This window comes from Clarias gariepinus, chromosome 8, assembly GCF_024256425.1.
Source record: "Clarias gariepinus isolate MV-2021 ecotype Netherlands chromosome 8, CGAR_prim_01v2, whole genome shotgun sequence".
Lineage (NCBI taxonomy): Eukaryota > Metazoa > Chordata > Actinopteri > Siluriformes > Clariidae > Clarias > Clarias gariepinus.
The window spans coordinates 12,404,647-12,428,788 of NC_071107.1; the positions used below are offsets into that span (position 1 = coordinate 12,404,647).

General features: G+C 36.9%; 1 protein-coding gene across 3 annotated transcripts; it reads left to right on the forward strand.

Annotated features, from left to right (window-relative positions):
• The first annotated feature begins 327 nt into the window (after nt 1-327).
• Nucleotides 328-22,457, forward strand: ssrp1b (structure specific recognition protein 1b). Of its 3 annotated transcripts, none has more exons than XM_053501790.1 (18): nt 328-924; nt 1,021-1,112; nt 2,338-2,523; nt 2,611-2,716; nt 3,025-3,218; nt 5,083-5,183; nt 5,361-5,490; nt 7,352-7,455; nt 7,675-7,803; nt 7,995-8,216; nt 10,028-10,100; nt 12,755-12,887; nt 12,968-13,013; nt 13,146-13,272; nt 14,338-14,508; nt 17,639-17,727; nt 18,006-18,177; nt 19,816-22,457. In XM_053501790.1, exons 2-18 carry the CDS (start codon nt 1,059-1,061, stop codon nt 19,879-19,881), a joined length of 2,103 nt encoding a protein of 700 aa, XP_053357765.1. In that variant the 5' UTR covers nt 328-924; nt 1,021-1,058; the 3' UTR covers nt 19,882-22,457. The 3 variants fall into 3 exon arrangements, with proteins under 3 accessions (XP_053357765.1, XP_053357767.1, XP_053357766.1); XM_053501792.1 differs by having other exon boundaries at nt 13,146-13,266; XM_053501791.1 differs by having other exon boundaries at nt 331-433.
• Nucleotides 22,458-24,142: the final 1,685 nt, after the last annotated feature.

Sequence of the window (24,142 nt, forward strand, 5' to 3'; positions counted from 1 at the left end):
CTCCCACGGCCCAAGACATGCAGATTAGGCTAACAGGCGTTCCCAAATTGCTCATGTGTGAATACCTGAGTAGATGTTGACCAGATATAAAAATGTCAGAAAGGTCACCAGTGGCCTCCACAGTCTCTAATTGGACAACAGGTGGAATCTATATCTATCTATAGAATAAAATTTTCATCTTCTAATCCAAAAAAAAAAAAACAAGCTACAAATACCTGTCCACTCTTAAGCAGTTAACATAGAATCGAAAAGTCAAAAGAATCAAGTTGAAGCATTAGACTCGACTTGTGAGTCCCGATGCCTGAAAGCAATGAACCGACTCCCAGCCCTAGAGAACAGGTCTACTGCTGTTTTTTGCTCGCTCCCGAAGAAACAGTAATGCTGATAACATTGTCTCGCTAGATGATTGCGCCTGTTAATAGTTAACGTGCAGGTAGATGTCGATGTGTCCCTGCGTTATGAAAAGAAAAGCTAACATGGTTTGCCCCACTGAAATGGCTAAATGAAGCTAGCTGTATTCTAAACCGTTAGCACTAGCTGCGCTGCGCTGCGCATACAGTACAGTATTCATCTAGCTCGCGTGTGGTGTCACTGTTCGATGCTGTGGAGTGTTAGACTATATATAGCCAGCCGCATATGGGGCGAGATCACTGAGAGAGCAATGCTGAGCTGATCTCTTGCACCTTGGGCATTAATTCAAACTTCACATTCTCAGTTCCTGCACAGAACAAAACGATACAATGTATCATCACTCCTGTCACATAGATATACTGTTTCCTATATTTATGTCTTATCTTGTCTGAAGATCTGCTTTGTATCAAAGTATTGCTTAGACAGTTTCCCCACATGATTCTGGGTTTAAGCTGATTTTACCAACCCAAATCACTATACACTATCTTCAACTTGCTCACAGACATCTTCTAAGTATTACTATTATTTTAATTATTATTATTATTATGTTTGTTATTAATATTATTTTTACCATGCATTGATGTGACTACTTTCCTCCCACTGATTCAGATTGTGATCACTGCTGGGACGATTGCGAAATCGCTGCCATGACTGACATTCTGGAGTTTAGTGACATCTATCAGGAGGTCAAGGGTTCCTGGGTGAGTAGACATTCTTACTATGTAATGGTTTTTGAGGTCTATGTGTAATTAGCCAAATGTGTCTTGATGAGATGGGTGAAATAACATATAACTTGTAGAGCATATACATTTGTAAAACCTTGAGAAGGGATGTGTATGCTGTTGTTGTACATAAACCGTTTTTTTAAAAAGCCTGCTATTATTTGTATTTAATTCAGTTTTATTTATATATTTAATTATATACAGTTTTATTAAACAATGGTTTTTGTCACAAAGCAGCTTTATAGAATCATGTATTTTTGTTTTTGTAATGTAAGAAGTTGTTTATTACTTTTATTACAGAGGTGCAGTTGTAACTGTACATTTATTTATTTATTAACTTCAAGATAGAGAAGTAAGGCTGTTGAAGGAGTTTAGCTGATATAATTTGAATGACAGTCTTGAGCCAACCCTCATTTTATCATATTAAATAAAACTAAATGATGTAAATTAAACTGAAGAAATGGGAACAAATGTTTTAATATGACATACAATTAAAAAAATTGGTTGCTTATGTACAGTAGGAGCAACCTCATTTCCCCTCTCTGTTCCAAACTTGCCAAACACGAGACTTCAGGAAGCCTGGAGATTTATTTTTCAAAACATTAAAAAATATAAGAAAGTCTTGCTTTTTGGAAGCAAAATATGAAATACGGGTGGCTTAAGACTATTGCACAGTACTACATAATGTGTCGCCATTTAATAAATAAACACTTTCAGTTATTGTGATAAGCAGTTGCTGTTCTAGGAAAATAATCATTACTTTGCTTTAATTTGTGTATCCCACTGTGGTTGTGTTTGGCAATATCAGCATGCCCCTGGGTATCTTATTCCTTAAATATTATTCTTCTTTTGTGAAATGTTACAAAATATTGTGTTTTGGATTAACTACAATAGACCTTGTAGGTAATTACTTTGATGTTAATTCTTCCCCATAAATTTTATAGCTTTATAGCTGGATGGATGTAATTAACTGATGACAGGTACAGTATGAGTATTGTTTAGAGTATTAGTCAGATGTGTTTTTTCGACCTGCAATGAAAATAAATAATAATGTAACAATGTCAGCAAGGTTTGTTTTATAAAAAAGAAATCTTTATAAATTTCTTATTTATCTATTTCAAAAAAGTCTACATGGTAAACATGTATCGATTTAAGCTCATTGATTTTTTGTCATGTATGCCTTTCCATTTTTGTATCATTGCAGAACGATGGGCGTCTGCGATTCAGCAAGCAGATGGTGGTGTATAAAAGCAGTAAGACAGGCAAGGTGGACAGTATCCCTGTCTCAGAGCTCAGTCAGGCCCAGTGGAGGAGAGTCTGCCTGGGTTACGGTATCAAACTCTCGACCAGCACTGGACACATCTTTAAATACGATGGCTTCAAAGATACTGTAAGTCTGAAGGTTATTTTTTAGCAGAAAGAAGCAGTAACAGTGTATGAGCTTAAGTTTACATTTTTGTCTCTTTGGTTGCTCCAGGACTTTGAAAAAATCTCAGAGTATTTCAAGGATAATTACAAAGTGGAACTGACTGAGAAAGACATGTGTGTAAAAGGCTGGAACTGGGGCACTGCCAAGTTCAATGGTCAGAAAAGCTTCTTATTGTTTCATCAAAAGTTTTGATATAACTTGAAAACAGGCACCAGGTTTGTTTTTCTTCTGCAAAAAGTTAAAAATGTGAGTGTTATATGTCAACATTGTAGACTTCTTGATCCCAATCAATCAGAAAGTGTCGATAATTGTTTTGACACAGTGTTATTGGAAAATAATCAACTTCATGCCAGACTGCAATTTACTTTTCTGCTTTTCTAATTTCCTATAAAAGCATGCCCTATTGTGCCTTATTCTTTATCTCTGTCTATCTGTGTGTCCATGTGTGTGTTTTGTGCTTAGGCCCGTTGCTGTCGTTTGAAGTAAGTGACACTCCTGTGTTTGAGATCCCTCTTTCCAGTGTATCCCAGTGTACTACTGGAAAAAACGAAGTCACTTTAGAGTTTCATCAGAATGATGATACAGAGGTATCACTCATGGAGGTGCGTTTTTACGTCCCTCCTAGTACAGGAGACGAGGGGGCAGACCCCGTAGAGGTGAGATGGTGTGTGTCGGTGTGTGTGTTGGGCAAAGTTTTGTTTCCAAATAGTTCTGTGGTTTTATTTATTACATTATTGCTGATGCTGAAGCAGGCATAGTATTAAAAATAAAAAAACTGAACCAAAAATGTGATCTTATATACTTTCTTACTATGACCAATAGATGGCACACTTTTCCACAAAATGGAGAAATAGCACACAAAATAGTCTACTGCTTTTACTGTGCGTTATAAAAAAATATCTAGCTTCTGTTACAGCTCGCATAAGGGTAATTATAGTACAGTAGGAAACTATTAATACACTCAATAAATTATTGATAAATCATCACAAGAAGTAGACACTAGTCCTTAAATGTTTGAAAACAATATATTAAATTGTGATATGTGGATGTGATAGTAAGTGCAATAATTAAAGATTTATTCACCTTATGTCTTACCTTACAGTAGCACAGTGTGAAGTTATAATTATTATAATGGCTGAATTTTTAATTTATAATTACATTTTTTATTTTGCTTAAACAATTTCTATACCAAAACTTAGTCACATTTTTAGGATTAGGGATCATTCTAATATTTGAAGGTGAAATGGCTGAAAACGGGACACATGGGAACAGTTAGAGATTCTGCCAAAATAGTTATAATGGTAAATTATGGCACCAGACATGTTTCAATCTTAATTAGTACAGCGGTTCGAAAGATGGTAATCATGTGATTTTTACACACTTTGAATCTTTACTTTACTGCAGGATTTTATGAAAAATGTACATTGCCGTTATAAATGTACTATGTAGTATTCAAAGTTATTTCTGTTGATTAAAAGCAAATAACAGTGCTAAAAACAGTTGCAAGGCTAATGAATGTATTTCTTATATGTTTCATGTGTTTATTAGTTTCTGAAGTCCCTCTTTCACATGTGATAGCATCTGTGATTTTCTTGTCTATTTGCCATTTTTTATTCCGCATAATTATTAATATTTATATTATATTAATATTTAAGAACCACAAATACAACTAGTTGCACTTAAATGCACGTAAATGCACTGATAAATGAGGCTTTTGATATAGCATGAGTCTTAGAGTCCATAGGTCATGTTCAGTATATTTCAGCAAAATTCCATGAGAATTATGGACAATGCATAAAGTACATACGTAATGCATTGCACTTTTTATGAATGGCTTTATACTGCCATTTCAATATCTAAACAATTAATTGTGCAACACTAGTTTGTATAAATGAATCTGCTGCAATACTTATAGTTTTGTGCGAAACAAAAATATAACCCGTCTAGTTCTTATTTTATACTATACCAAGTTCTAAAATTATTTTATACGACTTCATGTATTTGCTAAAATTGCAAAGGGTAAAAAAAAAATCAATAGGTTAAGCAGAGTGTATTTTTAATGGAGTCTTTCTGTCTTATCTTCCATCTAAGCAGCTCTTATTGTAAATGTATCTGCATTAAATTCTCTGAACATGAGGTTATCTTTTAGCTATATTGCTTAAATATCTAGGGGTTTAAACAAGGAAATACGACACCACTTGCACACACATGACACTGACAAATAGCGAGTGTAAAGATTGTGTGCTTCCTACAGCTTCTGCAGCTCACAGTTCACACATATATGTTTTATTGAAGTGGAGTTGTATTGTATAGATCACTGTCTACACTAAGACTGGTATTATATCCTAAAAGTAAAACTGAAAAAACTGTTCTGTCAGGATTTTCATAAAAAAAACAGCATAAAATACAGTATAAATTGAACCAAATTGATTTGCGTAGGATTATTTTAAGCATGTACATATAGTACTCAGATATGTTTAACGTTAACATAAAAAATGGGTTTCTGTGTTTTCGTTATAGGCATTTGCAGAGAATGTTCTTTCTAAGGCAGATGTGATCCAGGCTACAGGAGACGCTGTGTGTATTTTCAGAGAGCTGCAGTGCCTCACACCCAGGGGAAGGTACACACACTTTATGCAATATACATGCAATCACAACCATAACATAAACATCATGCTGCATTTTGGTTATTTTTTTATGACAGATATTTCACAGTTATGACGTTAGACATTCAGACTCAAGTAAAGTCTTAAGAGTAAAATAAAGATTGGGTTGGTAATTTTTTTCTTTTTGGGCAGATATGACATTCGTATCTACCCCACCTTCCTGCATCTGCATGGTAAAACATTTGATTACAAGATCCCGTACACCACAGTGCTGCGCCTCTTCTTGCTCCCCCATAAAGACCAGAGACAGATGTTCTTTGTGGTGAGTGAAAAGTCTTAAAGTCTTTTCTGATCTCATTTATGACACTCCATCTTATGGTATAACAAAAAAATGTTTTTACTTGGTACTCGATGAAGAGCAAAAGAAGTGTTAAAGTCATTGATAACGCAATTTATTTAAAGAATTTGTAATTAAGATAAACATAGATTTATCCCGGGTTCCACTTTAACACCTTATATACAGTATATTAACAGCTTGTTATGCATAAAGTAACATAGTACATAGTGAGGGAAAACTCCTGATGTGGCTTTCAGTATAACAGACTTGATAAAAGTTCTAATGTGAAACGTTTCAGTAGAAATAGAAAATTCAGAATAAAAAGCAAATCAGTGTCTGTGGCATTTTTTAAAGAAAAGTACCCATTTTCTTGTTTTTTGATTGACGCATGATCAGAGTGTGTCTAAATGCACATGTCAAAAAAGATTATTGTTATTATGTTTAATTTTTTATATAAAGCGAATGAGTGTTTAGCCCGCCTAGCTTATTTGTTCCAGTCAGCCCTGGACTTATATGTGAAGAAGAATGTAGGCAGTGTTTAAAGTAATAAAAACCACAGAGGTAACAATGGCATCAATCCAACCCCCAGTGTCAATATCAGTATCAGGCCAAAAGCAGCCAAAACGGATATTGGAGGAAACATATCAGATATCGGATCCTGCAGCAAATGGCTATAGAATTAAACTGAAATTGGAAAAGACATGTATTTTTAGAATTTCCAGACAAGCATAAATCATTAGGAGTATTCAGGACCAAGAACCCAAATAATTTAGGCGCCAAACTTAACCGTTTTAATAGCCAGGTGAATTGAAGCTGTGGGTACAAGCTCAGAGGTATCTTATGTAGAGGAGCCATGACTTGGACATGCAGAAGCAGGGACAGGTAAAGCTACTTCATATGTGTTAATGAGCAAAGCACTGGCTGGGTTTTAAAAGCTGCCAAGGAAAACATACGACAGGATAATACTTTGATGTATGTGCAAGAGTGCTCTCGTTATTGAACACAACCCTACTGTACTGTCTCATGTGCTTCTGTGCTCTCGTGCCAGGCAGGCAAATGCAGGAGAGTGGAGAGTTTATCATTTGATTAAAGAATGCTGCATGCCTTTTTTTTTTCTTTTTTTTTTTACATTTTGTTTTTAGAGGGGACGGTCACCACTGCTGCATATACTGTACGAGTGCAGGGCAGCCCGCTCTGAACTAGGCCCAGCAAGCAACAAGCCCATGGCTCTCCTAATTCCCCACACCACAATCCAAATGAGCACCCATGGGATGTGCTAGACAAACAAGTCTGATTCATAGAGGCTCCACCCCACAAACCCATAACGCCCAAAGGATCCGCTGCCAATGTTCTAGTGCCAAACACCACAGTACATTTCCAGAGACTGGTGCCATGCCCTGTGGGGCCAGAGTTGCGTCAGTGGCACAAGGAAACCCCAAACCATAGGTGGTTATAATGTTAATTCTTTGAAAATATAATGCAAACAGTAAATTATATAATTCCTTTCACATGGCCACTGTGACATGAAAGCGTGGATGGACATTTTATAGGTAATGTTAGTAGGAGAGCATGGCATAGATAAAATACTATGTAAAATCATATTTCACTACGCTTCAACAAACAGTAATGCTATTGCATCACTTGAAGCTATAAATATCAAAAGGTTCATACCAAACTGTCTGTGGATTTGCATATAAAACCTCAGATGTTCACCTGTTGTTTGCCTCGAGGTAGAAGTGTAAAGGATGAAGGCCAATTCAAGCAGTGCTTCAGAGGTTTAAGGAGCTCAAAAAATCTTTTGCTTTACATGTTTTTTTCATTGTTTTTCTTATCTCTGCTTTAATAGATCAGTCTGGATCCTCCCATTAAACAGGGACAAACCCGCTACCACTTTCTCATCCTGCTGTTTTCCAAGGACGAAGACATCAACCTCACCCTCAACATGAGCGAGTGAGTGACCGAGAGTTGGAGAGTTGGAGGAAAGAGTAAGATGAAAAACTTTAAAACCTGAAAGTGGTTTCTAAGAGACATGTTAAGTTAGAACATGGTTGAAAGAGAACCAAGACATGAATAAAAGAAGATGGATTAAATAGAGTAGCTCCAAAAAGAATTAATTAATTTTGCATGCAGTCGTAAATGCTCTTGCGGTGACTTTCCTGTCTATTGCAGAGAGGAGGTAGAGAGGCGGTTTGAGGGAAAGCTGAGTAAGAACATGTCTGGCTCCCTATATGAGATGGTCAGCAGGGTTATGAAAGCTCTAGTCAACAGGAAGATCACGGTTCCTGGAAACTTCCAAGGGTAACACAGACACATGTACAGTAACAGTCATACTGTAAATTCGGATATACCTACAGTACTTATTCAAGGTTTTTTTTTCTTTCTACATTGTAGAACACAATTTTAGACATTACATGTAGTGCTATTGCATTGAATAGTCATTCATATAATCTTTTTTTTTTGCACACTTTTTTCTTTCTCTCTCTGTGCAGTCACTCTGGTGCTCAGTGCATCACTTGCTCCTATAAGGCCAGCTCAGGTCTGCTCTACCCTCTGGAGAGAGGCTTCATCTATGTTCACAAGCCCCCGGTGCACCTGCGCTTTGAGGAGATTGCTTGTGTGAACTTTGCCAGAGGCACCACCACCACACGCTCCTTTGACTTCGAAATTGAGACCAAACAAGGCAGTCAGTACACCTTCAGCAGTATTGAGAGGTAGAAGGCTATTTCCCATGATCACAATTAAAATGTGTGTTTTTAAAAGATTATGGATAAAAGAAACTAAGCCAGGCTCTATTTTTTTATGAAGTGGTTAGTTCGCCCTCTGAAAAAAATGTCTAGGTTTATGCCTTTCAGTATTCATTAAGCTTTATTGTATTATTAAACAAACCTTGGCGGCACGGGGGTGTAGTGGTTAGCACTGTCGCCTTGCACCTCCAGGATCTGGGTTCGATTTCCGGACAGGCTCAATTCCCGTCTCTGTGTGCATGGTTGGTGGGTTTCCTCTGGTTACTCCGGTTTCAGTCCAAAGATATGCAGGTTAGGCTAATTGGTGTTCCCAAATTGCCCATAGTGTGTGAATGAGTGTGTGTGTGTGTGTGCTCTGCAATGGATTGGCACACTGTCTAGGGTGTACCCCGCCTCGTGCCCTAAGCCTCCTGGGATAGGCTCCAAGTCCCCACGACACTAAATGCAGGATAAAGCGGTATAGACGATGAGTGAGTGAGTGAGTAAACCAACCTTAGTTCTTAGTGTGTGTACTGTATTATAAGATTATCCATTATACAACATTAAGCTTCTATCAAGCAGTTTGATTGCACAAGAAGCATTCCACGATTGCTCATATAGACTGTAAGGCTACATTCACATTAAAAGCCACATGGTCCAATTTGTGGTCAGATCAATTCTTGACAGTTCACATTCATAATTACAAGTGACTTTTATCTGACTCTAATGTGGATCCACATTGTCATTGCTAGCACCATCTGGGTAAAAACCTTTTTTTTTTTATTTTAAACAAAGTGTATGATTTTAGCAAAAATATGCTTAGGATTTTGACAAGCAGTTAGTTGGCTGTATTTAATGAGGTCCAAAGAAGGAGGAAGGCCAGATTAACACTCCCGCCAGTCGTGATCGGCTATGTGCTGGAAGAGACGAATAACTGACAAAATAAACAAAGAAATTATAATCTTCTGATAAATAGTGTTTTCAGAATTGTTGCAATGAAAGTTAATTGCAATGGCCTCCCCCTGATTCAAATTCTAATTGGTTAACTTTAAGGCTTGTTTTGATGGTCATTTTCCCATGTAGTATGTAATCCTGAAGATTGCTGGTGAAAACAAAAACAACAGGAACAGGGAAAGAGTAGTGGCTCCAGGGTTAAGGCTTTGGGTTAGTAATCAGTAGGTTAGGGGTTCAAGTTCCAGCAATGCCGAGCTGCCATTACGTCTCCATGTCTGCTATGGGATGCTACTGTATGTATAGAATGGATCACCCTGCTACCTATCAAGTTTGGATTTGTGTAGTTTTAATGTGGTGTTATTAAGATGTTCTGAAATAAATTATAGCGGAAACAACCCTAAGTTTAAGTAGTTACTACTTTAATCAGTTTTATTTACTGTAAATGTTTGCATGTATTCAGTTACCTGCAAATTATCAAATGATTTGAGGCAACAAATCTTCTCAAATACTTTTAGTATATTCTATTTGTCAGTGGTTACAGTGTTTACAGTCTATTTTGAATTGATATTCATAACATCAAAATAGCAATATTACAACTAATCATGAATGAGTAATTATCACCAGGCATGCTTGAATACCACAAGACTCTCCAAAAAAATGAAAATTAAACACACACTACAAGTGCTTTGAGCAGACTCTGTAAGATTTTACAAGGTAATTATTCACTCACTATTTTTACAGTTAATACAAAGTCAGAGACTGTAACTGTAACACTGTAACACTGCTTTAACTCAAGCACCGGCTACTCAAATGACTGCTCTCCTCTTCTTTATTTCTTCCTTTAGAGAAGAGTATGGAAAGTTGTTTGACTTTGTCAATGCTAAGAAATTGAGCATCAAGAACAGAGGCTTCAAAGAGGTAGGTATTCCAGATTCTAGCATATCACTGATACGCATCATATATCATCAATCATCAGAATGTAAACCCCACATATGGTATGTTTCTTGTCCTCAGTAGGTGAATTCATTCTCCTCTGTGTCTTTGTGTTGTGTGTGTGTGTGTGTGTGTGTGTGTTTGTGTTCCTGTAGAAAAAGGTTGGTATAAGCCTTGCGATTTGAGCCTTGTGGTTGTAATGAAATGTTTGCTTTGTGATCATTTATGAGTGTAAATAACAGCAAGATGTTTCCAAATGACAGACTTATTACTGCATAGTGTTACATTTTTATGATTTCAGTTAAAGTTTTCATTGTCTTAAATTTTAAGCTGCAAAATTCTGTTTAGGGAATATTTGAACTCATATGCCAGGTAAAGGTCATTAGGGTGATGCAGGGGTCAATAGGGGGTGCAATAAAATTTAATGTAGCTAATGTTAGCTTTTAATGTTGAACTAGCATACCAAAAGATTTTCTGGCATGAGAGAAGAAAGAAATTCTGGCAAAAGCTACAAGTCTAAAGTCTGTATACACATATGGAGCATCTGCCATATATGTTCTTGTGAATGAGTTGTTACCATAGAAACGATTATTTTTTTAGGTGAGCAATTTACTCTAAATTGTAAAATGAATGATGCTCTCCCAATTTAAATCTATATCAAAATATTACTTTGTCCAGAATTCTACACACTTTTTTTTAACTATGTAAGATATTTTGTATCCCTACTGCAAATTTGGTTTACAACTACATTTGAACTAGTTTCCCAATTGGCATTAAAGCATTTTGAATTATCATCTGAAAGCCCAAATTCTTTGGGTGACAAGATACTCTCTGTTCTATATGAATCACATCAACACTATACAAGGATATGTATATTTAAGCTCATTGATCATACCTGCAGATGCCCTTCAGTGTTATGTAAAGAGCTCTGGTGCATTATTTGCATGGTCTTGTTTGAAAAATTGGTGCGATGCAATGGCTGTGTTCAATACATCCAAAAGGTTCATATTTATACTATAGATTCAGGGGTTATTTGAAAAAGACTCACAGCAAAATGCAGTTTAACCTTGGATTGCGAGCATAATTTGTTCCGGAAGTGTGCTTGTATATCAATAATATGTATCAAATAATGAAAACTCTGACGATTCCTTTCGCAACCAAAAAAAAAAATATATATATATAATATACACTACCGTTCAAAAGTTTTAGAACACTTGCAATTTTTTTTGTTTAGTGATTTATTTACTACATTCTACAACAATACTGGGGATTTTAAAAACTATAAAATAACATATGGGATTAGGTAATTACGTAACAACAAGAAAAACAACAGTTAGTTGTTATTTTAAGACACAGAGGTCAGCCTTTCTGTAATAGTTCTTGCAAGAACAGTATTGTCAAGTGCATTTGCAAAATCTGTCAAGCACCATAATGAAACTGGCTCTCATTCGCTCAGTGGAAGTTTTGGAGAATGTTGAAGTTTAGAGGAAGGATGTTTACAGTCATTTACTGTCATGGCAGTTTTCCCAGCAGTCATACTCGTCAATGTAGGGAGCTGTCGTCCACTATCTAAACAGTAGAGAGGAAGGCTGATGATGCACTGTAAATTGATAGTTTTGCATTGTATTTAATGTATCTCGCTATCATTAACAATTTGTTAAAGATAACCCCTGGAGGGCACCTTGAGCCCATGGACTCGGTGTGTTTCATGTTCATTGTTGGACTTTTACATTGACATGTTTCTGAACTTGCATGGCACTATAGTCTTGTCATTGTGCTTACCTGAGTCTTGTTTCTGTCAATTAGTTTTGTTAGAAATAGTCTTGTCCTGGGTTTACATAGTCTTGTCTTGGTCTTGCATCTGTTGTAGTTACTGCTGTGGTTACTGTTCATGTCATCCTGTCCAAGTTAGTTGTTTATCATTGCCTGGATAATTTTAGTTTTTGGTGCTTGTGTTTGGTTTTGTTTATTAAATTTAAATTAAGTTTTAACATCTGCAGTTATGCCGTGCCTGCATCCGTCAATCCCTGACACAATCTTTGTAACTAGGACGTTTAGTGTGCCTAAAACGTTTTTCCTTTTTCCTGCTGGTATGACTACAAAAACAAAATTCGGAGTTTTCTATACAGTATGTTTTATTAAACTCAATAAACATGGCATTGATATGAACCTGCATATTTAAATGGTTTAGTTCATACATTTTGACAAAACTATTGATAGTGGATTTATAGCATTTTAAAAAATTATACAAACCACACTTAGCAAAGCAATTTTGATACAATATATTAGATAATGATATATTTAAAAATTTTGACTATTAACATTGTTCTCAAACCTGCCAGAATGGATTTATCTCATTTTGCAGTGAAAGCCTTTATGCATACTGTGTATCAAGGGATCATTGAATCTGTACTGGCCATTTTGTGTTCATCATTAGTGTGATGTGTATTATAACCACAACTATATGCTTGAGGGTTTAGAAATGGTTGTGGGAAAAATTTTAAGCATTTATTAATAAACATAGCTGTAGTAAAATGTATGTAAGATTTTTTTTGTGCGAAAATGACTAACCTTGAGAATTTGTTTCATAGTGTGTGTATAGTTATGTACAGTAATTGCTTTTATTCCCTTGATGGCAGGCTATGAAGGTCAGAGATGACATGTACAGTGATTCAGATGATGATCAGCATGATGCTTACCTGGAGCGTATGAAGCAGGAGGGGAAGATCCGTGAGGAGGCCAACGACAGTGATGATTCAGAGGCTGGCAGTGGTGAGTGAGGGCTGACAATCAGAGCAGCCAAACATATATCATTGTCAAGGTCAACATGATGACTTTCTTTCTCATCACAGATGAGTCATTTAATCCTGGAGATGAAGATGACGATGTTGCAGAAGAGTATGTGGTTTTGAATAAAATCTCTATTCCTCTACCTGACCAATTCATATTATTGTGGTAACAGTAATGTGCAGTAAAGTAGAAAATATACTGTATGTCGTAAATGAACGTCTTGCGATGTGCGTGCATTAGGTATGACAGTAAAGCCTCGGCTAGTGAAAGTAGTGCTGAAGATGCAAACAGTGAAGAAGACAGAAAGAAGAAACCAGTCAAGAAGGCCAAAACTGTAAGGGAGGGAAAGCACAAAAAAGAGGTAAACGTAGATGGTTAATGTCATTTTGTACTTTCCTTTATTTTATTTATATATTATTTTTAGTGCCAGGATTTTTGCGTAGTGCTGTGTATGAACCTATTGTGTAAAGATTGGAGTTTGCATATTAAAATAACCTGGGTTTCCTGATAAAGTTTAAAATATGCTTTCATGTTTTTTGATTCAAAAGCTATTTTTATTTGTAGCCATTGTGTTATCCAATTACGGCTACAAATATGTTATCCAACATCCAATTAGTTATTAGATAAAAAATTTTTTTTTTCATATTTTGGCTGACTTTTTACTTAGAAAGAAAACTATAAATATTGAGGTTAACCCCTCATTTACTTTAACGCTTACATACAAAAATGGTAGAAACAAAAACAAAATACAGGGAATTTCACACAGTTACAGTATATGGGCAAACGTATTTGGCCAAACCTGTTAATTATTAAATTCAGGTATTTCAAGCAGGCCCCTTATCCCTAGTGAAGGGCAATCTTAATGCTTTAGCATACCAAGACATCTTGGACAATGCTATGCTTCCTACTTTGTGGCAACAGTTTGGAGAAGGCTATTTTCTATTCCAAAGCAGGGACTATAAAGACATGGTTTAATGAGTTCTTTGTGAATGAACTTGACTGACCCGCACAGAACCCTAATTTCAACTCCATCGAGCAGCTTTGGATGAACTGGGCGGAGATTGCAAGCCAGACCTTCTTGTCCAACATCAGTGTCTGACTATATGAATGCCCTACAGAATGAATTAGCACGAATTCCCACTGAAACACTCCAAAATGTTCTGGACAGCCTTCCAAGCAGATTGGACGCTGTTAAGGGGAACCTACTCCATATTGAAGTACAGTATATGTTAATGTTAATACAATGTCATTGCAGGTTAAATACTTTTGTCCATTTAGTGTATCTTGTAGTCTGATTTTGAAATCTAGTTTTAAAGAACCAGTGCTAGAGAAAGTACATGCTGATGGAGTTTAATAACAGTCTTAGTAGCAAAGTGTTTGTGTTTAATGTGTGTCGTGTACAATTTTCTGTACGTTTCATGGGCATGTATAGAAGAAGAAGAAGAAGGACAGCAGCGCCCCCAAGAGGCCAATGAGTGCCTATATGCTGTGGCTAAACTCCAGCAGAGATCGCATTAAAGCTGAAAACCCTGGAATCTCAGTCACTGAGATTTTAAAGAAGGCCGGTGAGATGTGGAAGCAGCTGAGCAAAGACAGGAAAGAGGTGATAGATGCCTTTTATCCCCTGCTACATGCTTCTCAAGTTTTCATGTTGTAACCCCAAAATGTTTGATCTTATAAATTGTTTAATTTTTTTAAAAACTATAATAGGATTCAAAAAAGATACGTAAATTACTTGATTTAATTTGAGCTTGATTTAAATTTAACCATTGCAATATATGAAAAATCCATGTTATTTGTGTAAAAGTGTTTAAAAGCACTTAAAATGAAAATGATGTCAAGTTTATATTTTATACATTAATAACAGTGCTCTGAATTATTATTTTTTTTAATATGAGAATGTTAATTTGCAGCATGGTGGCTTATTGGTTAGCACTGTCGCCTTGCACCTCCAGGGTCCGGGTTCGATTGTCAGCCAAACCTCATGCCCTTAGTCTCCTGGGATAGGCCAAAGGCCCCCTGCAAGCCTGTTCAGAACGAATGAGTGAGAACATTCATTTTAGGCTAGAGTGTAATACCTGAGTGATGCCACTGGAGGCAGTAGTACAATACAAGACACTGCGCAAATTTGCTTTTAGCCCCAACACTGTTTAAGCAGGTCTACAGAACACACACAAACACACACTCACTTACTCATCGTCTACACCGCTTTATCCTGTATTCAGGGTTGCGGAGGGCCTGGAGCCAAGTCAGGAGGCACAAGGTGGGGTGCACCCTGAACAGGATGCTAATCCATTGCGGGGAACACATACATACACACACACATTCACACACTCACACATTCATTCACACTACTATGGGTAATTTGGGAACGCCAATTAGCCTAATCTGCAAAACGAACAGAGGAAAGTAATTAGAGGGAACCCACCAAGGAGTACTTAGTGGGAACCCACCAAGCGCAGGGAGAACATGCAAACCTGAACAAAAAAATGTACACAGAGGCAAAAAAGTGCAAAAAGTGGATACTTACTCTTTATATTTTTACAGCAATAACAGTGCTAAGAAAAGTAAATATGTCTGGTAAATTTAAATTAAATTATTATGTAATTAAATTAATATATACAGCACCTGGCTATTAAAATTAGGAACAATGTCCATGTTGTGCTTTGGGGAAAAAAAAGGTCATGAGTGAGTCGGCTATGAAAAATTACATGACAGCTCACTCTGCATCATTGTACTTTGTTTGTGATTTTGTTGGATCTCCTCAACCAATTAAAAAAGAATGGTAGGAGTTTATATGATACTTATTCTTTATTTTGCATAGTGATCCTTTTGTGATAAAAGTAAAGGTACAGTGGGCCATTGTAGGATTTTTAATGAATGAATTGGTAAATTCCTTGGTAAAATAAGCATTTAGTCACCTACAAGATTTCTGGCTCTCACAGACCTGTAACTTCTTCTTTAAGAGGCTCCTCTGTCCTCCACTCGTTACCTGTATTAATGCATCTATTTGAACTCGTTGTCAGTATAAAAGACACCTATCCACAACCTCAAACAGTCACACTCCAAACTCCACTATGGCCAAAACCAAAGAGCTGTCAAAGGACACCAGAAACAAAATTGTAGACCTGCACCAGACTAGGAAGACTGAATCTGCAATAGTTAAGCAGCTTGGTGTGAAAAAATCAACTGTGGGAACAATTATAAGAAAATGGAAGGCATACAAGACCACTGATAATCTCCCTCGATCTGGGGCTCCAAACAAGATCTCAAAATGATCACAAGAACTGTAAGCAAAAATCCCATAACCACACGAGGGGACCTAGTGAATGACCTGCAGAAAGCTGGGACCAAAGTAACAAAGGCTACCATCAGTAACATACTGCAGTGCCAGACGTGTCCCCCTGCTTAAGCCAGTACATGTTCAGGACGACCTGAAGTTTGCTAGAGAGCATTTAGATGATCCAGAAGAGGATTGGGAGAATGTGATATGGTCAGATGAAACCAAAATAGAACTTTTAGGTATTAACTCAACTGGTCGTGTTTGGAGGAGAAAGAATGCATCCACAGAACACCATACCTACTCTGAAGCATGGGGGTGGAAACATCATGCTTTGGGTCTGTTTTTCTACAAAGGGACCAGAACGACTGATATGTGTAAAGGAAAGAATGAATGGGCCCATGTATCGTGAGATTTTGACTGAAAACCTCCTTCCGCAACTAGATTGAAGATGAAATGTGCCTGGGTTTTCAGCATGACAATGATCCCAAACACACCGCCTGGGCAACGAAGTAGTGGCTTCGTAAGAAGCATTTCAAGGTCCTGGAGTGGCCTAGCCAGTCCCCAGATCTCAACCCCATAGAAAATCTTTGGAGGGAGTTGAAAGTCTGTGTTGCCCAGCGACAGCCCCAAAACATCACGGCTCTAGAGGAGATCTGCATGGAGGAATGGGCCAAAATACTAGCAACAGTGTGTGAAAACCTTGTGAAGACTAAGAGAAAACCTTTGACCTCTGTCATTGCCAACAAAGTGTATATAACAAAGTATTGAGATAAAATTTTGTTATTGACCAAATACTTATTTTCCACCATAATTTGCAAATAAATTCTTTAAAAATCCTACAATGTGATTTTCTGGATTTTTTTTTCTTATTTTCTCTCTCATAGTTAAGGTACCTATAATGAAAATTACAGGCCTCTCTCATCTTTTTAAGTGTGAAAACTTGCACAATTGGTGGCTGACTAAATACTTTTTTGCTCCACTGGAGTTAGTTACAGTAGCAGTTTATTCTAACATGACTTACATAACATGTCTCTGCACTGTGTCTCATTTTGTTAGCGGACAAATGCCTTTGTGTTTCTCTTTATAAAAATCTTGGAAACATTCCTCTTCAGGACATTTAGGCTCATGCGTATGCAGTAGTGACTCCTTTATTGCAAAAGTGCAGAAGAAACCTGGACATTACATTAGCTTATTTTCCATGATATTACAATTTTATATTTTGAAGCATGTCAAAAGCAACTTTAAAAAGTAGTCGTTATTGTAATAAACAGTCAGCGATGTGAAATCTGTGTGCTTTTGGCCCTTAAACTGTTCTGGTGCTGGAATTTCACTAGTATTTTTTTGTTTTTTATTCTCTGCTTTCTGTAGGAAGTCAGCATGAAAATACAGTTATTCATTTACATTCTATTTGTTACAATTTTTAAGTTTTGCCATTTTCTTTTTTTGACAGGAGTGGGAAGCCAAAGCTGAGGAAGCAAAAAAAGAATACGAGCGAGCGATGAGAGAGTACAGAGAAAGCAGCGGAGGCACCTCAAAAAAGTACTTTACATAATCGGTTCACTTAAACTCTCTTTGCAGTTTTTGTGGATGATAGAGGACAAGATAAAAATCGTTTCCCTGAATCATATAAACGCAATCAATTATGGATGAGTATGCTATTGTTCATGTGCTGTAAAACATATCTCTGATCAGGCCAATGTGGATTTAATGGACAAGGCACTGTGGTATCTTATAAGAGCTGTAATGACCCGCAGTGGGGAAATAACCATAGCTCATGTCTCATTTACTGTATATTCTTTATCTTTATCTTCATGTAGGGCAAGAAAGAAAGGAAGAAAGAATGAGGATAGGAAGAAGAAAAAGTTAGGTGGAGGAAAGGAGAGAGAGAGGAACAGGCCAGCTGGGAATGAGAGCTTTAAGAGTCCAGAGTTCATCTCCAGTGAAGAGAGTTCATCTGAGTCCAATCACGGAAAGGGACGCAAGCGCAAGGTGGGAACACACACACACACACACACACACACACACACAACACACACACACACACACACACAAAACAAACATACTCACCAGCAACTTAATTAGGTACACCTTGCTAATACTTGGTTAGACACCCTTTTACCTTTAGAACTACCTTATTACTTAATGGCATAGATCCTGGAAACTTTTTTTGTGAAAAAAAAAAAGTTTGTGGGCCATTAAGTCTATTTGGTCCATTTTAGCCCTTAGAGTATCATGCAGTTGCTGCAGATTGCTGCATTGTTGGCTGCATATCCATAATGAGAGTCTCCTGTTCCGGCACATCCTGAAGGTGCTCAACTGGATTGCGATCTGATGATTGTTCATGCGATTGTACTTATGTGGATGTACTCACACCATGACTTCATTGTCATGTTCAAGAAACCAGTGTGAGATGATATTAGCTTTGTGACATGGCACATTATCCTGTGGTTATAAATGGATGAAAATGGTCAGCAACAATACTCAGGTAGACTGTGGCATTTAAACAATACTCATTTGTTACTAAAGGGCCCAAAGTGTGCCAAGAACTTATTGCACACACCATTACACCACCAGGGTTCATGCTTTCATGTTGTTTATGCCAAATTCTCACCCTGCCAAGGTTCGATGCGTTCGATGTTGTGTTCAAAGATGCTCTTCTCCATTCCTTGGTTGTAACGTGATGTTATTTGAGATACCGTTGCCTTTCAGTTCAAACCAGTCTGGCCATTCTCCTCTGACCTCTGTCAGACATCATTTAAATCACAAATTGAGCTTTATACTGATATGATTTGCCAAAGTTGGTGTGGAAGAATTCTGGTGTCCTGAATAGAGCCCTAACTTCATGAATACTTTTCGGATGAATTGTTCAATCGGCTGGACACCAGGCCTCCTCGACCAACATCAGTGCCTGGCCTCACTAACGCTCTGGTGCCTGAATGAATACAAATCTCCACAGTTTACAGCTCGAATATCTAATGGAAATACTTGATATAGAAGAGGTTATTATAAAAGCAAATGGAGAATAAATCTGGTATGGGATGTTCAGAAGTCAAATATAGTGGTGAGTTGTACACAAAGCAGTGCCAGTGTAATGCAAAATATTTGACATCTTATGTCTAGCCATGAACTAATGATGAACACTTTTATACATTAAAAGTTGATTGTCGTCCCCATTGAGCTATGGGTAAATGCTTATCCAGATCTTTTTTTATTTTTTATTTATTTTTTTTTTTTATGAATTTTAAATGTATTTAACATCCTGACTCTTTATACCAATCCCAACAAAATAAAGTTTAGGGAAAAAAAATGGTTTGGTAATAGGTACTTTGGTAACGGTAAGTGTAATTTTTTTATTTAACCATAATGGAGACAAGAAAATGGCCATCATTTGACAAAAACAATTGTTTGACAAACACAGTTATCAATCATGATTACTAAGTACACAATAATTGTAAAATTGATTTCTTCATTTTATACTACTGTGAGTCATCCAGTGGCTGAAAGACTCATAATCACTCTATGGCCAAATGAGTGCCATTATCTACTGGTGGAGAAGAGCTTTTTATTCTGATGAATTCTCTTCTGTTTCTGTGTGCTGTCACATACCCCTGGACTTCTCTTCCCCAGGGCTCGGATGATGAAGAGAAACAAGCGACCAGCACTCCCAGCTCTGAGGAGTCTGGATCTGACTGAGACACTGATGGCAAAACAGAGCATTAAAGAAAGAGACAGTCAATGTCTTTCACATTCTCTCTCCTTGTGCTATTTTTACCATTTCAATAAGTATTCTATAGAACAGAAGCTAACAAGTATTACTCGCTAACCTGCTTACCTTTGATGTTTCTATGATTTCTAGCAAGTATGTCATATATGGTGTGTATACAATCTATCCATCCATATAGGAACCTCTGTAGTCCAGCTAGGGACTGTGGAGGCCAATGGTGACCAGTGGAGGCCAATGGGGATCATCGTATTTATTCCCAATTTGGACAACCATGCTAGGACCTCCCGTCAACTCTCACATGCACATTCATGTGTGAATACAGTGGGGTTCAACAGTCTGAGACCACATAGATTTTTAAGTAAAAGCAAAGATGCACAATGTTGCAGAATTTCTAGTACCATATTTACATTTAAGAACCTTTCTGATCTTGACCATGTTAACTTCTTTGGACAAAAGATCAAATTGGATGCCACTGTATGTCTTCTGATTTAAATAGGTCTGATTATTATAAACAGGATGTCGAACTCAAGTCTTAGAGTGCTGCACTGTGTTCTCTCTTCTAACTCAGATTCATATTACAAAGCCATTGGAAATTAACTGATATAAGTAACTGATAATAAGTTGATAAATAAAGCTAAATGCTGTACCCTAAGGTGATGTAACCATTTAAGACTGGAGTCTGATACCCCTTAGATCCAGTGTTACTTCTACTGCGTTTAGAAAGTTAAAGGATTGTTGGGCATGTTTTGCTATTATGTATTACACCACAGTATTGTTAAAGTCTCCATTGTGATTGGTCAGAAGGTGTTGTAATAATTTTCTTTTACAGGAATTTTTTTTTTTTAACCATGTTTTTTTTTTTGTGGTCATTTTAATACATTATAATTTCTGCAGTAACAACTTACTCAATGCTAGTTGTATAGTGGATCTTCTCAATTAACTTTTTTTTTCGTTTTTATTGTTTATATGATAAAATTTCTTGAGAAGACAATTTTTATTTAATATTTTTAAAGAAGTCGATAGTGCCAACACTTTGTTTAAGTAGAGGCGAGGATGCAGATGCAAACGTTCAAAACCAAATGAGACTGAGAAACAGAAACTAGTTGAACTCGAAGTGCTCACATTCAATAACGCAACAGAAGCCAGACAAAGATAAATGGAAAATCTGAACTTAAGTATAAAAAATAAATATAAATAAACACACTCCAGATGCAGGTGTTATCAGGGGCATGCAGCAAGTGGTCCAGTGCCTTCATGGTGCTTCCCTGATATAACCCTGCTCCTTAGGCAAAGCTTCTGACAAATTAAGGTGTCTCAGCTATTAGTGACCAGCCATTAATGACCAGCATGCCGCTCACCGCAAAGCTGTTGTTGAATGTTGAGGGGAACAGATGAAGGGAATTCTTAGGACTGTAAGTGAGAAACAGTGTGTAGCAAGAGAGAAGCAACTTCAAAAAAAAAAGGAGAGTGAAGGAACAAGGGCTGGGAAGCTAGATAACATTTTCAATGGTGGGACAGGACCATTGCAGGAAGACAGCGCGATGTTCTCAGAGGTGTCAGATGATGCAGGGACAGGAATATGGGATGATGGCCCAGTCGAAGCAGTGTACTCAGTAGGGCAGGGTGAGGGTAAAGAGGTGCAGATGTCCTCACCGAAAGCAGGGGATTTGGTGGATTAAACCCAGGCCTGTTTCTCTTTTTCTTGGGTCTGCTACATCCTCTTCTTGGTCTTGCTTTCTGTCGAAATAAAGAAGAGATGAGGATGCAGGTGCAGACTTCACTTTAATGATGATTAAAATAATCACTTCAAAACCAAACGAGGCTAGAAAACTAGAACAAAGTGCTAACATTAAACAACACAAGAAAAATGGCAAAGACACAGGTAAACAGAAAACCCAGGACTTAAATAGACATTATGTTATGGTAATAACACGCAAAAATATGATGTGCCATTGTTTAATAAATACAAATTCATTGGCAAATAAGGGAAATAAAAATAGCAACATAATGAATGTGGTAACAGGAAGTAGCTTGTTTCACAGATGTATCTCTGCAATAAAAATATCTGTAACCAGACAAAGACACACAAAAAAAAAACAGACACCTGACGTGTCATTGATTAGTACACTTTTTTATGTTGTTTAATGTTGTAAAATTCTCAAATTGCTGAGATATAAGAGCAATAACACACTTTGGAATAGACTGTTACTGAAAAATTATCAGATTAGTGGTAATATCACCCCACCATGGCTTTGATTATTTCCCAGTAACAGCACACCCCGAAGTGTTCTATTCCTTACATAATGAGAATTAGACTACCCCATTGCACTTTTACATCATGGCTTATAATTGTTTTTTAAAAGTATATGCTGTAAGTAGGTAGGTGTTTATATTATCCTGTTGTTCATTATTATCCTTGTCATTTTAAACTGGTAGTTATTGATGCTTGGTGTGATCTGACATGTTTTCTGGATATTTAGTCTGGACAACAGACGGAATGTTTGAAACAAATCTCATTAAAACCCCATTTTATACACGGAGCAAATTACTTCTTTTCTTTCTGCATGCTTCCTGAGTTTGGATTTGTTTTTGTTTTTTTAAAGGTTTATTAATCGCATTGTTCTCTGCAGTGTAGTTTGCATCTTGGCTCTGTTCCTCCATCAACCACACACATAGACGGCAATCCTTTTTAAACCTAATGTCAGTAAGTGGAAGCCTCATTGTGGTTTTGGACAAGAAGAACTGCAAAGAGTGTTTGGTTATAAGAAAAGCCTGTTTTGATTGTGGTTTGTGAAAGAGGTGTGGTATAGAGCGAAACAGGAAGATAGGGGACCAGACGTTGGGAGACAGAGCAATGCGGTCAAGGAGGATGGAAGGATTTTAAGGTTAGCTGTTGATGCTATGGTTTTAGAGTGGAACCTGAGAGACCATGTTGAAGTTAACGAGGCAGACCAAGGAGACTGTCGGTGTCCAAGTGTGCGTAACTCGATATAACACTCACACATATACACACACATTAGTGCGCATTAACTCCGTCTGATCACTCCATATCGACTGGAATCCTCCTGTCCGTTAGGTCAGGGTCTTTGTCCTCACACCACAGAAACTGCTTTTTACACATTTACCGTCTTTCTTTACTTATATGCTTATAAGTGCTTATAGTCTCTCCAACTAATATTTTATAAGGCGTTATCTTAGAATAGGATCACAGGAAAACATCCATAAGTCATGTTTATGTTGAAATAACATGGTGGTGAAAAAAAAATACATGTTTGTCTATATCTCAAGGAAACTAGAAATACAGTGGACTTACAGTTGTGCTATTTTGCTGGATATCAGCACCATGATATTCAGAACAACTTATAAGCAGTTACTGAGGAGACAAAGTGTTGTTCAAAATTACATAATGTTATCAGATGTGTTTTCTCGCTGAAAGTGCTTCCGGGACTGGTTTTAAATATGGGGCTTTGGCAGGTAGCGTGTCTCTCCTCAGTACTGCAGACAGTACTGACCTACTTTCACGGCTGACAGTTAGTGAAAATAACAATTTGTTAATACAACACCTGTGATGCCGAGTGATACATATAGTTAAATGTCCCAATGTTATTACTGTCACCACTTGGAGAAAGCCTCTCATCCAATCAGATCGCACAGTCAGAACTAACTGTTGTATAGCAGTATGTAAAAGATGACATTGAGTTAAATTTTTTGTCCACACGTGACTAATTTTAATTGTCCACATGTGGCTTGAATGATTTTAATCATTTGGCTATATCTAATTTTACAAAAATAAATAAAAATAACATATATATATGTGTGTGTGTGAAATAAACTGAAATTAGATGTATTTCTCTTTTGTATCAAAAGAGAGGTGTGTGTTATTTAAAGATCCCCTATCGATGTTTAATATATTGTATTTGTAATTTCTCTATGCAGCAGGAATTGTGTATGTGTCTGTTTTATACATATTGCACATAGAGTAATAAAGTGAACCTTTTTTTTAGGGAAAAAAAAAATTAAACATGGAGTAAAATTATGTCCAGTTTTTGCCCATCTAATCCTTCAGTTTGTTAGTGCTTTTCCAGAATTGTTTGTTTATTATATTGTTTGTTGTGTAAGTAAGGTGCTTTTAGTACGTTAATCCTGCCACAGGGTAACAACCGTATACAGTATAATATTCACAATTTCAAGATTCTGCACTATTTCTAGGTTCCTGTTGAAATGTGAATA

Excerpts from the sequence above, each read along its gene's own strand:
- ssrp1b (XM_053501790.1), top strand. The coding sequence starts at position 1,059 with ATGACTGACATTCTGGAGTTTAGTGACATCTATCAGGAGGTCAAGGGT. Across the intron at positions 7,456-7,674 it reads CTCACCCTCAACATGAGCGA|AGAGGAGGTAGAGAGGCGGT; the intron begins GTGAGTGACCGA and ends TGTCTATTGCAG. Across the intron at positions 14,509-17,638 it reads TGAGCAAAGACAGGAAAGAG|GAGTGGGAAGCCAAAGCTGA; the intron begins GTGATAGATGCC and ends TTTTTTTGACAG.